Source organism: Chiloscyllium plagiosum, unplaced genomic scaffold (genome assembly GCF_037043375.1).
Source record: "Chiloscyllium plagiosum isolate Xiang-an unplaced genomic scaffold, Cpla_swu_hap1 HiC_scaffold_36, whole genome shotgun sequence".
Lineage (NCBI taxonomy): Eukaryota > Metazoa > Chordata > Chondrichthyes > Orectolobiformes > Hemiscylliidae > Chiloscyllium > Chiloscyllium plagiosum.
The window spans coordinates 10,214,172-10,230,018 of record NW_028270174.1 but is presented as its reverse complement, the minus strand read 5'-3'; the positions used below and the strand labels follow the sequence as shown (position 1 = coordinate 10,230,018).

At 38.8% G+C, this 15,847-nt stretch overlaps 1 protein-coding gene across 10 annotated transcripts in view; it reads left to right on the top strand.

Annotated features, from left to right (window-relative positions):
- The window catches only part of ccser1 (coiled-coil serine-rich protein 1), a 1,301,473-nt gene that overhangs the window by 1,024,736 nt on the left and 260,890 nt on the right, over positions 1-15,847 (top strand). The window contains exon 10 of one of the 10 annotated variants that reach the window (XM_087979951.1): positions 128-445. The exons of the other annotated variants lie outside the window; for them this stretch is intronic. Within the exon in view, the coding sequence (XP_087836077.1) occupies positions 128-208 (81 nt within the window). The 3' untranslated portion in view covers positions 209-445. Of the gene's footprint in view, positions 1-127; positions 446-15,847 lie in introns of those variants that run through there. 10 annotated transcript variants of the gene reach the window in all.

The window sequence follows — 15,847 nt, the reverse complement described above, 5'->3', positions numbered from 1 at the left end:
ATGATAACCTCAATTTAAACCACATAGTTAAACTTCTGAGATCAAATTATGGACAAAATGTCACCTTTTGTATGAATATTGATTGCAAGGGATTGAAACCTAAACTGGATTTTTTGCGATTTCGCAGAGACTCGGCCTGGTTGCTGGCCATGGTCCTGAATTCAGGAAGGATCTACTGTCCGAAGCTTTCTACAATATTTTTGACTGAATATTGCATATGTGCAATAAAAACATTGACTTTAAAAAAATGAAAAATGCTTTGACACTTTTTTACATATACCAATCTATATTTCATTCAAATATTTTTCTTTTTGTGTTTGCTAGCTATTTATCACTCTTTTAAAAAATGTTGACAATTACTGTTTCTAATGTACATCCTATAATGTGTCAGTAGACAGATACATTTTTTGGCATTCTACATGAGAAAAGGGCCATTGTGAAATGGAGTTACTGGCCTGTTCTGATAAATTACTCCCAAACGTAGCGCAAGCAATTTTTAAAGAGCGTATTATTTACAATATGGGATGTTGCCAGCAAGGTCAACATTGTTACCCATCTAGAATGCCCTTGAGAAATGAAAAGATGAAAATGAAGGCATTTTGGGACCAAATTCAGGATTCACTCTTGCAGTAGTTCACTTATTATTTGAATACATACCTGTATGATTATACATCTACAAATAGTGTAGAGGCAGCAGTTATGACAGCTGCAGGTTCTGGTGCTTCCTTCCTTGTCTTGTTGCACATCCCTTCATGATAGATTGATGGAAGGGAGTGGCGGTTTTCGCTGCAGTCTGAATTGTGGAAGCAGGCAAGAAGCTCCTATTTGTGTGTTCATGATAAATCACAAACTGCCTCCGGTAACACTGCAATAAGTCATGTAGATATTGTTGCTTACTTGTGCCATTAATCTTCAACAGGGGTGCAACAGAGCAGTGACAGGTAGAAATCTTAACCTTTTGGGTACTGAATCTATTCTCTGTTTGACAGTTTGAGAGGATACTCTCATTCAGCCATCCTTTTGAGTGGGGGTTATCATAGAGAAATGTCCTTTTGCCTGTAAATGCTTATTTTTACTGGACTAAATAGAAGTAGAAACCAGCCTCCAACTTGAGAACCATTTCCAATGTTATTTCTCCTGCCTACCAGAGGGATGTTGCCTTGTAGAGGTGCAGGCTAGCTGCACATTGCTGAAGCAGTGAATGCTTCTGGGGCTTGGCTGTTTGCTGACCTTTTCAATGAGCAGACAACAAGAAGTTCAAGTGCTGTCTGTGCCAACATAACTAAGTATAGGGTATTGATGCACTGTGATCCCTGCCCCTGTAAATGGGCCTTACTAAATTATTCTGCCAGAAATTTCTGTTGGGGAAAGCTGGCTAATGCAAGAAGTTGAGTTTTGACAGAATGAAGTTTATGGAGCATGGAGGATATGAAACCTGCCAGGAAAACATTAGAGCAGTTGAGTGATTTATAGCATTGTCCTACGGGATAACTTAGTGGAAAAGATTGTCCACCCTTTGTAGAGCACATTTATTTAATTCATTAAAATTATCAAGGTGAAATGTAAGTGGATTTTATAGACGGTAGTTGGTCTGATGCACCAGGCTACCTGCTGTCAGAGATTAAAGTTGAGAATTATCCTCCCATCAAGTCTAGAGGTGAACTTGAAGCAAGTCGGGCACCAAGGTGACAAACTCTCTTATTAAAGTCTGAGATATTGTTTGTGGAAGGGATTGGAGTCATGGGCAAGGCCACAGAGTTTGTCCTGGAGTGTGAAAAAATGGCATTCAGACTTCCAGTGTTATCTGGAGGAAAATACATTCCCTCTGTATTGTAAATTTCTGATATTAATCTTAATTATTCAAAAGGCTGCTGCTCCCTGGAAGTTCCATCCAGCTTGCACTATCTTGCTTGCCTCCTCTCATTGCCTAATGTTTGGTCCAGCTCTTAATTATGGAAAGCAAATCTATAAACATATAGTTGCTCATTCTGTAATTGGAAATTATAATTTTACGCCATCCTGCATTAGGATGTAAAACCAAAAAATTTTCTCATTAGCAAAGGTATATAGTGAAAATAATTTTACAGTATTCACTCACTGAAACCAAGCAAATTATGTTTTTGTGAATATGTTTGAAGTTCAGAAGTGTTATTTTTCTTAACTATAATGTGCATTTAAGCATTCATTTTGTTTCACAGTTTGGAACCATTAAATTCTTCTGCATTAAATTTGTTTGCTTAGGATTTATCAGAACACCAATCTGTCTTTAGATTGGTTTCTGTTGGAGGAGAGATCTGACTGTACTATGACTGTACCACAATGACTGTACCACATACCTTCCAATTAAGACTAGGTGCTTACACCTCTGGCAATATTAATAGCAGCAATTTTAGCCCTGCTTTAAATTCCATTACTGGTCTCATGCAATTAAACCCGATGGCATAGATTCCTCTGTGAAATTCAACTTGATTTCAGTGAGACCAACATATAGAAAGCACATATGCTATGTGGTTTAATGGCTTTTCATCAGGCCAAGTACTAATGCCTAGTGAGAAAGGGTTGGAATATATTAAAATAACAAATAGATTAATTTGGAAGACTGCTGAATCAATTTATTGGGTACTGTCTTAAAGACAAATGAGTCAGACCAAAGGCTTGAATCCCAATTTTGGATAGGGGATGTAAGGGAGAAGTTTTCATTGGACAGTTTTGGTCTGAGTTCAAGGCTTTCACTAGCACTTATGACCCAAGAATTTTATTTACTTGTACTAGGCATCACTGGCTAGGCCTGCATTTATTGATCATCTTTCATAGCCCAGAAAGTAGTCAAAGACAATTACTATACTATGAATCTGGAGTCACATGAAGGCCTGACCAATTAAGGACAGCAGATTTCCTTACCTAAAAGACATTAGCGAATCAGATAGACTTTTACATGCTTGAGCAGTTATTATTAAATGAGCTTTTTATTCCTGAATTGTATTGAATTCAAATTTCACCACATGCCTTTGTTGAGAGTTTCAAACTGATGTTGCCAGAGCATAATCCTGGGGTTCAGGATTAATCATCACAGTGATATTAGCATATGTCATCACCTCCTGCAAATGTTTTTAAACCTCCTTCATTTTAATTATTGTGAGTGACTCTTTCTGTGTTAGGGTCACAGTTAAAACCCAACATCCATGTTCTCAAAAGGGACCTTGAGGTTTTGGGTGGGCATCCCATAGTATCTGAGTTAAAGCAAAATCTATTTAAGCCAGCTACTGGTACCTCCAGAATGGACAGGAGGCCTAGCTAATTTTCAGCTGGCCTCCCACTTGGTTCCTTTTGGATTGATGTCAGCCAGTGCCAAACTATCTGTTAGTCACGGTGGAAGTTTCGCTATTATAGTCAGCATGTCCCGGCTTTGAGGGATAGGAATTCAAATGAGACTGGCACTCAAAGGTCCCTGGCTTGGTATTGCAGCCATTACCTCAGATTAAATATGCAGCTGGAATATCAAATGCTGGCCAGAGGCAGCCTTAGATACTTCTGTTGTTGCAAAAAGTGGCACTGAAATCCAAGGACTGTATTTTTTTTTCTTTTTTATGACTGTCGATTTCTGGTTGTCGCTGGTTGCCAAGATTGAAATCACCTCAGCATGTTATCTCTCTCTGAAATGCTGCAGTGCTGCAGGCCAATTATTATTAGATGATTATGGATAGCTCAATCAGTCACTGGCGGTACAAGTGGGATTCAGTGTTAGTTGTTTGTGCATCAGAATAAATCTACATTTACAACACGCAGGGCATCGTCAAGCAAGCATTTGTGTGATAAACAGCAGTATGATGTTCAGATATGCACTGCACTAAGTTGGCATTCTGTCATCAAATGTAATCACCGAATTATGCCAACTCTACACAGCAGTGTAGCGATCGTACTTGCACATTTTAGGCCACAGTTGTTAATGTGAAAGTGTAAATAGGAAAGAGGGATATTCAGCAAAGATTTCAGTCGTCAATCTATTAATGATACAGGCGTTCTGTCTGATCCAGTTCAATAATTTAATGCAGCATTTTATATGCATAATATATTTAGCCTGCACTCTCCCACAGTTCTCTGACAATGGCATTTAAAGGTTATGCAATCGGTAGCTTTATCCAGGAAGGTTGAAATCAGGGTGTCAGTTTCATTACGACTGATTATTTCTTTTATTAAAGGAAACTTGAGTGAGAATTTAGTATTTGCATTTATATAATTTCAAATCTGTATTTATCGCAAATTAGTATAAAACGGTGGAGCCAGTTTAGTCCCATTTTAATTCATCCAGTCAGAGGTCTTAGTGTGCTCCCTATAAAATCCCGACCAAACAATTACAGCATCAATTTTTTTCTTCACTTATCCCAATGTATCTCCTTCCACTCTGTGAAAGTCTCTCTCTCTCTCGAATGTATTTAATATCCTACTTTATCTATGAATGAACAATTTATTTTCTCTTTTCCTGTAATATTTCTTACAGTCTTACAATATAGTGTCAGGCCTATAAAGTCACTTTAGAGTTTTGACAGCATTGACCCTCAGATTATAGTAGAGGCAGGTAAATGCCCTTTGACACATTGCAGCAGAAGCAGGGAAATGTCCCATCTATTGCAGCTGGGGCTGGTAAATTACCCCTTTTCCTTTGCAGTGGGAACAGATAAATAGTAAAATGCCGAGACTCGCTACTCAAACACTAGGAATCATTTGGTAATTATACTGTACTGAAACATGCAACAACACCTCAAGAAAATTGTTCTTAACAATGTTTAAATCTAAAATATAGAAATAAATACCAGGAACTAAACTTGACATTTAACTAGTTTTTCATGTTGTCTGTTTCCATTTTTTTGTTATCTTCTTTCCCTATATCTCTCTGTCCTACAGTTTATTTAATTCTACACTGTCCTACCCCATTTTTACACATTTACCAGTTTGAAAATACTTAATTTTTGCTTTCTCTTGCCTCCATCCTTTTCACAATATGAATAGATAAAGTAACATTACAAATAATACACATATTTAGCCAAGTTTTGATGCACAGCTGCAGGAGCCAACTCTCGATGAATCAAGGCTGATGAAGTTAAAGCATCCCATCTGGATTCTGAAACAGTTCTCCCAGTATCCCATGACTTTTATTTCTTCCGAGAATAAACTGAAATGTTTTGAGAGCAGAAAGGGGAGTGCAAACCAAGGCTAGTATAAGCAAACCTTTCTATAAATGGATATTCCTGACAAGAAAGAGGACCCCTTGCCTTTTTAAAAAGAAAAGGTAAGTTAGATTCAATCTATGGCTGGTGAGATGAGATACCATTACAAAATGATTCTACAGTAATGAACTTATGGAGGCATATATTTCCCTTTAGAATTTGACACATATACAGGCGATAAATTTTGTACCTTTGATTTTCCTGGGTTGATGGCAACCTAATTTCAGTCAGCTTATATTATTATGGAAGGTAATCTTTTATGATTGTGCTTGCAAAACTCACATTTTTACTGTAATTGTTTTTTTACGATAACTTTGAAAGTTGATTGGACTGTGCTACCACCAGCAAGCAGCTTGTGTGGATCAATAGTTCTGTCCCCATTAGTGCATAGAAGCTTGCCAGCTTGGATCTTGATGTGGGTACATCAGCATGTGGAACAAAGCAGAAGTCACTCCTGTTGGAGATTAAAGCAGAAACATCTATGGCCTTTATATCTAACTTACATAATTTAATGCTTTTGAAATCACTACTCAAAAGCACTCATTTCTCCAGCTCTGAAGCCCCTGATAAACAAAGGATGACCCAATGTGGTCCTTGGGCATTTTGTTCATTCTGGTTAGGCTGGTAATTCAGTGGGAAACCAACAATAGCCCTGAATGAATCCTCAGCAATTTGATTACCATTTATGTCCAGCGATATTGCAGCATAAACAGGCATTTATAGTGAATGGATTTTATTTCTTATTGTTTGTATAATAGTTCTAAACTACATAGCAACACAGAGTATGCTGGTGAGTTCAGCAACAACATACTGCAAGCTGAAAATTTCCAACGCTAACTTGGCCTAATCTACATTGGAAGGTTCTTCCTCATTCATACAATACAGAAGAGACTTCTTGGCCTATCAAGGCTGTACCACCACAAGTACACTATTCCCACTTGTCTGCAGTAGGCCCATAGCCCTAAATGTTATCAAAAGCATTCTTCTGGCATCATTGAAATGAAGTTATGTATCTGTCAATGAGCCCCAGGCTTCTTCATTCAGATATAAGAGTTTGGAAGGTTTGCAAAGTATGTTTCCCAAATACTCCGAAAGAATTAGCCTAAGCTCTGGACCCCAGTGTTTTTTAATGAATTTTGCTTGCACTGTTATTGTGTTGTTCATGTATCTAGTTTCCTAATGTCCTTCAAGGAAGGAAATCGGTCATCCTTACCTGGCCTGATTTTCATGTGATTCCAGACCCATAGTAATGTGGTTGACTCTCAACTGCCCTCCGGGCAATTAGTCATGGGAAATAAATGCTGGCCTTGCCAGAGGCGTCCATGTCCTGTGAGTGAGTATTGTAAAAACTAGAGATGCATGAGCAGACAAATTTGATGCTTATGTCTCTTTTCCATAGCTTGTTTCACTGCAGCAGGTTCTAAAGCCAGAGTTTGAGGGATGCAACAAGTGTGGCTGACTTGGAATCTCTTCTGGTCTTAACTCCTGACATAGGCATGTTGGAGGATCACAAAACCTTCCCACAAATCTTTCCTTTTAGCAATGATGTTAAATTCATGACCTCTAGTTACTGATCAAGGAAATCAGTTTTCCCCTCTGTCATCTTATCAAACTCTCCAGAGTTTTGAAAATGCTAATTAAATTTTCCCTTTAATTTCCTTAACCTTTGTAAGAAGAACCCTCCCAACTTTTCTCATTTCTTCACATGGTAGCACAGTACCTGCAGATTTCTGAACATTTTACCCATTATCAAACCCACTGAAGTCAAATTGTGTGACAATACCTTAAGACTGTAATCATCACGTCATGTAACGTTGATTATAAAAAACTGACTTTTTAATATTTAAATTGAGCAAATTCAAAAGGCTTTATGAGGGACATCTCAGATTGTAAATGTCTTTAAGAGTAGACATGTAGCAATGTTTTGATTAAATTACTATTAACACATGCATAATATTAGCATATCCCAAACATTATGATACAATAATTTAAGTTTATTACTTTAATTTTATAGCGTGGTGCTAATTAAATAGTGTTGGAGATTACAACATTAATTTTCCCCTATCAACCACAACATCAATATTACTATATTGCCGTGATAAATATGTCAATAGCTTGCTCTTTTGACTTGTCTATATCATGTACAAATGCTCGTAACAACTTACTGATGTGCAGAGAGTTAATTCAAATACTAGAGCTTCATGTCGTCAGTTATGGTATTTGATTCCTTTTCAATAATCAGCTAGTTCCATGCTGTGTATATTTGTCTCAAACTTTAGTGAGCAAGGAGAATTGTGGTCACTCATAACCTGCAAGGGTGCCAATATGCCCTCTTTATTTTTGTCAGAGACTGCAGGAACATTGTCCCCACAGCAACGACATGTTCTATTCAGATAATAACATGAAAAACATCTCAAGGTGCTTCACAGGAATGCAATCAGACAAGGATTGGCACAGAGTCAAAGAAGGAGAAGTCAGAATTAGTGACTGAAAGGTTTGTCACAGAGGTAGTTTTTATTCACGGAGGAGAGAAAAGTGGAAATACTTCAAGAGAGAAAGTCTAGAGCTTTGGGCCCAGTCTGCTGAGGATGTGGCCATCAGTAAGTCTCATGGTCAGACCCACAGCTAGAATGTCATCACTAGGATACACCTTTGCCAGTGTTCTTAGGCCCCCTTTTGGGTGACTTTGACATGCCTGAAGTAGGCAAATTAAAAAGCTAAGGACATGAAAGAATGTGGACTTAAAAATGTGTTGCTGAAAAAGCCCAGCAGGTCAGGCAGCATCAAAGGAACAGGAGAATCGACATTTCGGGCATAAGCCCTTCTTATGCCCGAAACATCAATTCTCCTGTTCCTTTGATGCTGCCTGACGTGCTGCGCTTTTCCAACAACACATTTTTAAGCTCTGATCTCCAGCATCTGCAGTCCTCACTTTCGCCTACATGAAAGAATGTGTCAATGTCCATACCACCTAATCATATCCCCCATTCCATGTTGTGTAGGCTAGGTGATCTGGCTTGCAATAAATGCATATAGAACAGTTAACTCAGTTGGCTGAATAGCTGGTTTGTAATGCAAAGTTTTGCCAACAGTGTGAGTTTAGTTCCCACACCAGCTAAGGTTACCGTGAAGAGCTGACCTTCACAACCTCTTCCTCTTGTCTGAGAAGTACTGAACCTCATTTTAAACCACCACCAGTCATCTCTTTTTAATGTGAGAACAGCCTAAAGTCTGGTAAATCTATGGTGAATTTATCGTTATCTTTATTGAACAGTATAAAATGTAGAAACAGATTGGAGAAACTCAACAACTCTGGTAGCATCTGTGCAGAGAAATCAGTTAACATTTTGGGTTGAGTGACCCTTCCTCAGAATGTTCTACTGAGTTTTTCCAGGAATTTCTATTGTTATTGTTGTTTAAGACTAGTAACCTTTCTTCAGAGTGAATAGCACTTGAGTATGTATCTCAAGATGCGGCAAGAACAGCTGTGTGAGGACGGTTGTACATCATGAAGATATCTATGATCCTTGGTGGATACGAAACATGAAGGATGAAACTTCTGTAGGAATCCACGTGAGGTGATCCTGAGCCAGAGGCAATCACTAAGCAATGAAATATGGCTGTGAAAGCGGGTTTTGGCAAATGCCTTGTCAAACATTAGTAGCGAAAACAAAACTAACGATGGTAAACAAGAATAAAAATTAAAACAAGCGGAAGAATAAAATGTGTACACATCTGTTAATGTGATGGAATTCTTGGAAGAAATTTGAATCTCTACATTGCTTAACAGTGGAGTCTTAAGGTTTTCTTTAAAGCTACTGTTCATTCCACATTATATGAACTACTTACACTATCAGATCTAACACAAGGTCTACACTCCAGCCTGTCTTTCAGAGGCTTTTGATCATGAAATTCTTTTTACATCATATTCAAAATTAACCCTTTAATTCACAATTGTAAGCTCTGCTCAAGTATAACAGAACAAAACAGGAACCAGCATGTGACGACCAATATTGGCTCCATAAAAAGATGGAACAGCATCCACATTAGGAAATGTAGAGAAAAAAACACAGAATTGAATAGCCGAATGGTTTGATGGGCGATTTTTTTTTTTTACAAATAAGTGAAATGGTTTTGTTTGTTGGAGGAGTGAGAAAGAATGCTGATATAAACATGTGTGAGTTGGCAGAGAGTTGATGGAAGGTCATGGTCAAGGGGCAAAAAAAGACACAGCTGACAGGAGTGAAAAGAAGAGTAAATAATGGAGATCAGTGAGAATAGAGATGCCAGCTGGAACCGTACCATTCCTGTTGAATACACTCTACACTGTCTAGCCTCTTAACAAACTGCTGATGCAGTCTTTTTTTTATATCCCAAAGCCTTTGATACTTTTACAAATGTTAAAAGAAATGGCGAAAAACAATGTGCAATGAATTTTCTCCCTGGGTATTCACAACAGCTCAGGTGATGAATCTAACATTGCCAGAACTCAAGAATAATCCTGGAGAGGTGGCAAACCTAAACATAAAGGGGCTTGGAAAGTATCACTGAGAATTGAAGAGAGGGAGCAATGGAAAAATATCAGAAAGAATAAGAGAATCTTATGGAGTGGAAGGAGGCCATTCAACCTGACTTGCCTGTGCTATTTGAAGGAGCTGTACCCAACGTAGTCTCACCTGAGTCCTCATTGAGTAAATGCCTAATTGCTTTTTGAAAGCTCCTGCGGATTTTCCTACTCTTTCTGCTGGGGCTTTCTATGTCTTAATAGGCTCTTGTGGGGGGAAAAGAAAACATTTTTCACTTTCTTCTCATTCTTTTGCCAATTATTTTAAATCTATGGCGTCTCATTGCTAACCCACATTGGGGAATAAATAGGAAAGCTTGTTATCAGCAATTTTAAAACAATTTAGCTGCAGAATAGTCTGAAGCTTCCGTCTGAAGAAAAAGATACTTGCTAACATTTTTTGTACAATAATATGTTACCCAATTGGTCTCATTTTGGATAATTCTTCAACTTAAGTTCTGTCAAAGTCACATCCAACTGTGCTTTAGTTTCAGCTACAGATTGCACTCCTATGTTCAGGGTAACTCCTTGAACTGATGTTTGATTGAACCTCCCAGTCAGCTTTCACTGATTTTCTAGATTGACCTGTGTACAATGTTAACCTAACTACTTAGTGCAGCAATCATATCCATAAATACTCTCACCAATCTTTATAGATGCACCATAGAAAGCATCCTATCTGGGAGTACATGACATCGTGGAATGGCAACTATTCCCAGACTGCAAGAAACTACAGAGAGTTGTAAACACAGTCCATTATGCACACCAGCCTTACATCCACTGACTCCATCTATACTTTCTGCTGCATCTGGAAAGCAACCAACATAATCAAAGACCTCTTCCCACCCTGGTTATACTCTCTTCCATCAGTCTGAAGATATAAAAGTTTGAATACATATACAAACAGATTCAAGAACAGCTCTTCCCTGCTGTTATATCAGACTTTTGAACAGATCTCTCAAATGCTAATGTTGATCTCTCTTCTCTTCTCTTTTTCTCTCTCTCTCTCTCCTGCTGGTTGCATTTCTCTTTCTTTCAGCAAGGGTACATCAGGATCTCGGACGTTGCACTCTCCTAACTAAATCAGAAAGTTATCAGAGTTCAAGTTTTACTCGAGAGCTTTAAGTGCAATCTCCAGGCTAATACTCAATGTAGTACTGATGAAAGGCTGCATTTTTGGACGTGGTGTCTTTCAGGTGGAACTTTAAACCAAGATTTAGACAGCTTCCTTAGCCCGTCATTAAAGGCCATCAGGCATTATTGTGAAAAAGAGCATGGAAGTTCTTCCTGGCCAGTTTGCAGTCAATGCCACCAAAACAAGTAATCTGTTCATATCCCATTGCTGTTTGTGGCCTCTCTGTTTACAATGTTGGTGCTGTGATTGGCTGCAATAATGACAACACCACAAGTACTTTACTGGCTGTAAACATGTCAGTGATGCTCAGAGGTTATGATCGGCACAAGATAAATGCAATTCTACCAATCAAGGCAAAAGGTGAGGAGGCAATTATTTCAACATCTATCACTGGAGAAAAATTGCAAGAGAAGCTAATGGGGTGGAAAGCCTATGCGTTGCTTGAACCTAATGTGTTGAATTCTAGGATGCTAAAATAAGTAGCTACAGAAATTGACAATCATTGAAGTATAAAGGCGCAGAAGGAGGCCATTCAGCCCATTTGGCTGCACCAGTTCTGTCATCTAATGCCAATTTCCTGCCTTTTCCCCACATCCTTGCTCACCATTACTATTCACATAATTACTTAATGTCCTCTTGTATGCCTCAATGGAAGCTGCCTCCACCACGTTTCCAGACAATGAATTCCATATCCTAACTACTCACTGTGTGAAAACCTTCTCACACCACCCTTGCTTCATTTGCATATCACTTTAAATCTGTACCCTCTTGCTTTTTTTTCTTAACAAGTAGGAACAGCTTCTCCCGAGCTCCTCTATCCAGCCAGCTCATCATTTTGAAAGCTACTATCTGATCTCCTCTCCATCTTCTTCTCTGCAGGGAGACCAGTTCCAACTACTTCAATCTATCCTCATATCTGAAACTTCTCATTCCTGGAACCATTCTTGTAAAATTGCTTCAGAGCTCTCTCCAATGCATTCATATCTTTCACATAATGTGGCATCCACAATAGTGCATAATACTCCAGCTGAGGTCTAACGTGTCTGACACAAGTTCGACATCACCTCCATGCTCTTGTATTCAATTTTGGATCGTGGATTCACTAATTGCAATCTTTCGAGAATCATTAGATTCGGAATAAGTTCCACATAGTTTGAAAACTGCCAATGGAACATCCTTATTCAAAGTGGAAGGGAGGTAAAAGCAAGTAACTATGGACCAGTTCGCTTAACATTTGTCATTGGGAAAGTGTTAAACTCTGTCATGAATGATGTGATAGCACAGCATTTAGAAATATATCATATAATCAAGCAGGGTCAACACGGTTTCATCAAAGGGCAGTCATGCCTGACAAATCTATTAGAATTCGTTAAAGGGGTAAGAAGCAGATTAGATAAAGGAAACCAGTGGATGTAGTATATTAAGATTTCTAAAAAAGCATTTGGTAAGGTGCCCCACATTAGGCTGTTTAATAAGATAAGAGGCAATGGTATTGGGAGTAGTATATTAGCATGCCTAGAGGATTGGGTAGCCCTCGTGGGAGATTCTCAGAGCAGTGTACATAATGTAAGAGTAAGGTCAGCCATTAAAGACAGAGATGAGAGAGAATCTCGTCTCTCCCAGCAAATCTCTGGAATTCTTTACTGCAAAGAACTGTTGAGGCTAAATCACAAAGAATATTCAAGGCTAAGATAGACAGATTTTTAATCAGTAAGGACATCAAGGTTTATGGCGAAAAGGCAGGAAAGTGGAGTTGAGGATGATCAGATCAGCCATGATCTCATTGAAATGGTGGAGCAGATTTGCTAGGCTGAATGGCCTACTTCTGATCGTAAATCTTATGGTTTTATGTTCTTTCTTGTTCTGTATTTTCACTCAATATATATGTGCTCTCTGCATAATCAACCTCTGGGGTCATTCTGGGTGCCCATATTGTAACAGTTTACAGAACAATCAAATTGAAAGTACATTTAGACAAATGTGACACTAACTTTGCACACAGAACTAGCTGATCTTCATTGTTCAGAATTTGTTTTAAAACATAACTTAGAACAGAAAATAATAGAAGCATTCATTAGGTAAGATTGCCTTTATGAATATGGAAATGGATTTAATATTCTAGGCCCATGGTCTGTTATCAGAACTGGAAGATATTTGTAAGTGAGGTATTCAGTGGCAGAAGCTCTGAATTCAAATCCCAGTCTAGGGGTCTGTTGGCCACAGAAGGTATGATCATGGTGCACCAAGTAGACTAGTAGTCAATCTGTCTTGGATTGCACTGTGGCTCAGTGATTGTCAGTGCTATCTCACTATTGGCCTGGATTTGATTCCAGCCCCAGATAACTGTCTGCGTGGAGTTTGTACATTCTCCCTGTGACTGTGTGGGTTTCCTCTGGGTGTTCCGGATTCATCCCACAGTCCAAAGATGTATAAATTAAGTGGATTGGCCCATGCTAACTTGTCTGTTGTCCAGCGATGTCAGTGGATAGACATGGTAAATGTAGGGTTTTGGGGATTGGGTAGGGGACTAGGTCTGGCTGGGATCATCTTAAGGGGGCTAGTGTGACCTCGATGAGCCAGATGGCCTCAATCTGCATTTTAGGGATTTTTGGTTCTATGGTTAATTCTTCCAACGTGGAAGGTTACCAGTCCCCAATGATTGTTCAAGAGAGTTGCTTGCCATCATCTTCTCAAGGGCAGTTAGGAAGAAGCCAGCCTTGCTAGTAAGGCCCACATTCCAGGAATAAATTTAAACAAAGAAGACAATTGAGAAGAGTTGGCGAAATTCCAGGTCTGCCATGCTTAATGCAGAATGGTGTCTTTCAAGCTGTTAGCCATTTGACTGTCTCTAACCGAGGAAGATGCCTACAGCCTATACAGACTGTCGATGGATAGAGCTGGGAGCAAAAAGGAAAGAATGTTGAGGAGAGAAGTTTTTAAAGCATGGTTAAAATACTAAAAGCTGAGATGCTGCCTTGCAGCCGCTCTGTGTAATGCACACTGCCAATCCAGGAGCTAGTCTGTCTCATTGTACAAAGCAGTGGCAGCTTGAGTAGGTTAATCAGAATCACTGCAAGCAGCAACATGAGCTCTGCATGATACTATTTTCCACTGTGAATGAGATGAAAATTTTTGAACTGTTTGGAAAATGGCAGAGATGGGTGGAAGTGGATGCAGTGCGTATGATCTCAACTTGCTCGGCTTCCCGCCTGATCATCCAATACCTCTAGTGGTCTCTGTTCACAGTTTTATGTAAGCATTTGTTTCATTTCAAGAATAAATTTAAAAAGTCAATAAATTTTCACACAATGCTCAATTTGTCATTGCTTGCGGGCACAATAATGGGAAACAGTGCTTGAATTACCAAATGTGGGCTCAGTGTGATATTAGTGCTGTCGGGTTTTTTTTGGAAAACAACATTTTACAGGACAACCTTCTCCCTGAGCAATAATAATCTCGCAGTTCAGTTTACTTGGTGCCCATCTTATCATGTCAAAATAAAACCCAAAGAGGATGATACTACATGAAGGCTTATAACTTACCAGTAAGAAAACATAATTCCTTGTTTAATTTTATTTATATTGCTATTATTCTTTACATTTCTATATGTTACCTTTATGCCTTACGGTGTAATGGATATATAAACATTTTTCTTTAATCTGTTTATTTTAGTAACCCAAAACAGCAGCTGCTGCCGCCATTTTTAATTTCTTACACAATCAGTTTAAGAAAATGGTGACTTATAGCCTTTTCAAGAATGTGTGGTTTGCTCGGCCACACCAATTGAAATTCAGAGCTAGTAGATGGTAATGTGGTGATAATTACTTGACTAGGACAGCTTTGAGGACAGAGGTCCAAATCTCACCATGATACCAGGGCCCAATTAATAAATTTGCAATATAGAGCAAGTCTGTGCACTTGTGACCATGGCAACTGTCATCAATTGTTGTGAATCCCATGTACTGTAGTTTACTGATGACCCTTTAGGGAACGAAGCAAAGTGGCTGAGCAAGCCACACATTAGGGCTGGGCAGCGCATGCTGTTTTCTTTTCATTATTCACTCATGGGATGTTGGCATCACTGGTTAGGCCAGCATTTATTACCCATCCCTAATTGCCTGGGGGCAGTTAAGAGTCAACCACATTGTTGTGGGTCTGAAGTCACATGCAGGCTAGACCAGGGAGGGACAGCAGTTTCCTTCCTGAACGAACATTAGTGAACCACATGGGTTTTTCCGACAATCAGAAATAGTTTTATGGTCATCATTAGACTCTTAATACCAGATTCTTTATTGAATTCAAATTCCACCATCTACCGTGGCAGGATTTGAACCCAAGTTCCAAAAAGATGAGCTGAGTTTCTGGATTAATAGTCTGGCAATACTACCATCAGGCATTGCTTCCCCTATCCATGCCAGTGATGTCCACATTCCATATAAAACTGGAAAAAAAACTAACGTCTCATGTTGGCCAGGCTAGGTAGGACAGTAGATTTCTTGAAGAACATCAATGGAATCCATTGATTTTTTTTTATTTCTGAAAGAACCATTATTTTGTGGGTCTTCAAATGGTCCTACAAATGATCAGATTTATTGAATTCTATTTCTCAACTTGTTACACTAGTGAATAGAAATCTGACAGTGCATGTTGTTCTTTAAATGTTAAACTACCTGCTAAGCCTCCAACATGACGGGCAAAATGCAGGACACTTATTATAATGCAAAAGCTGCTGTATGAGTAAAGACCACATCATTGGTGTGAGGTAACCGTTTTTGAAATAGACATTAGAGCTTTGCTTATTTTTGAAGGAGCTTTGCGAGACTTTCCAGTTCCTGGCTGCAGTTCGCCAGCTATGTGGAAATTAAACCTGAAACTCAATGCCAAGTGTATCTCAGGACTCATGATCCAAACATAGGATCTGAT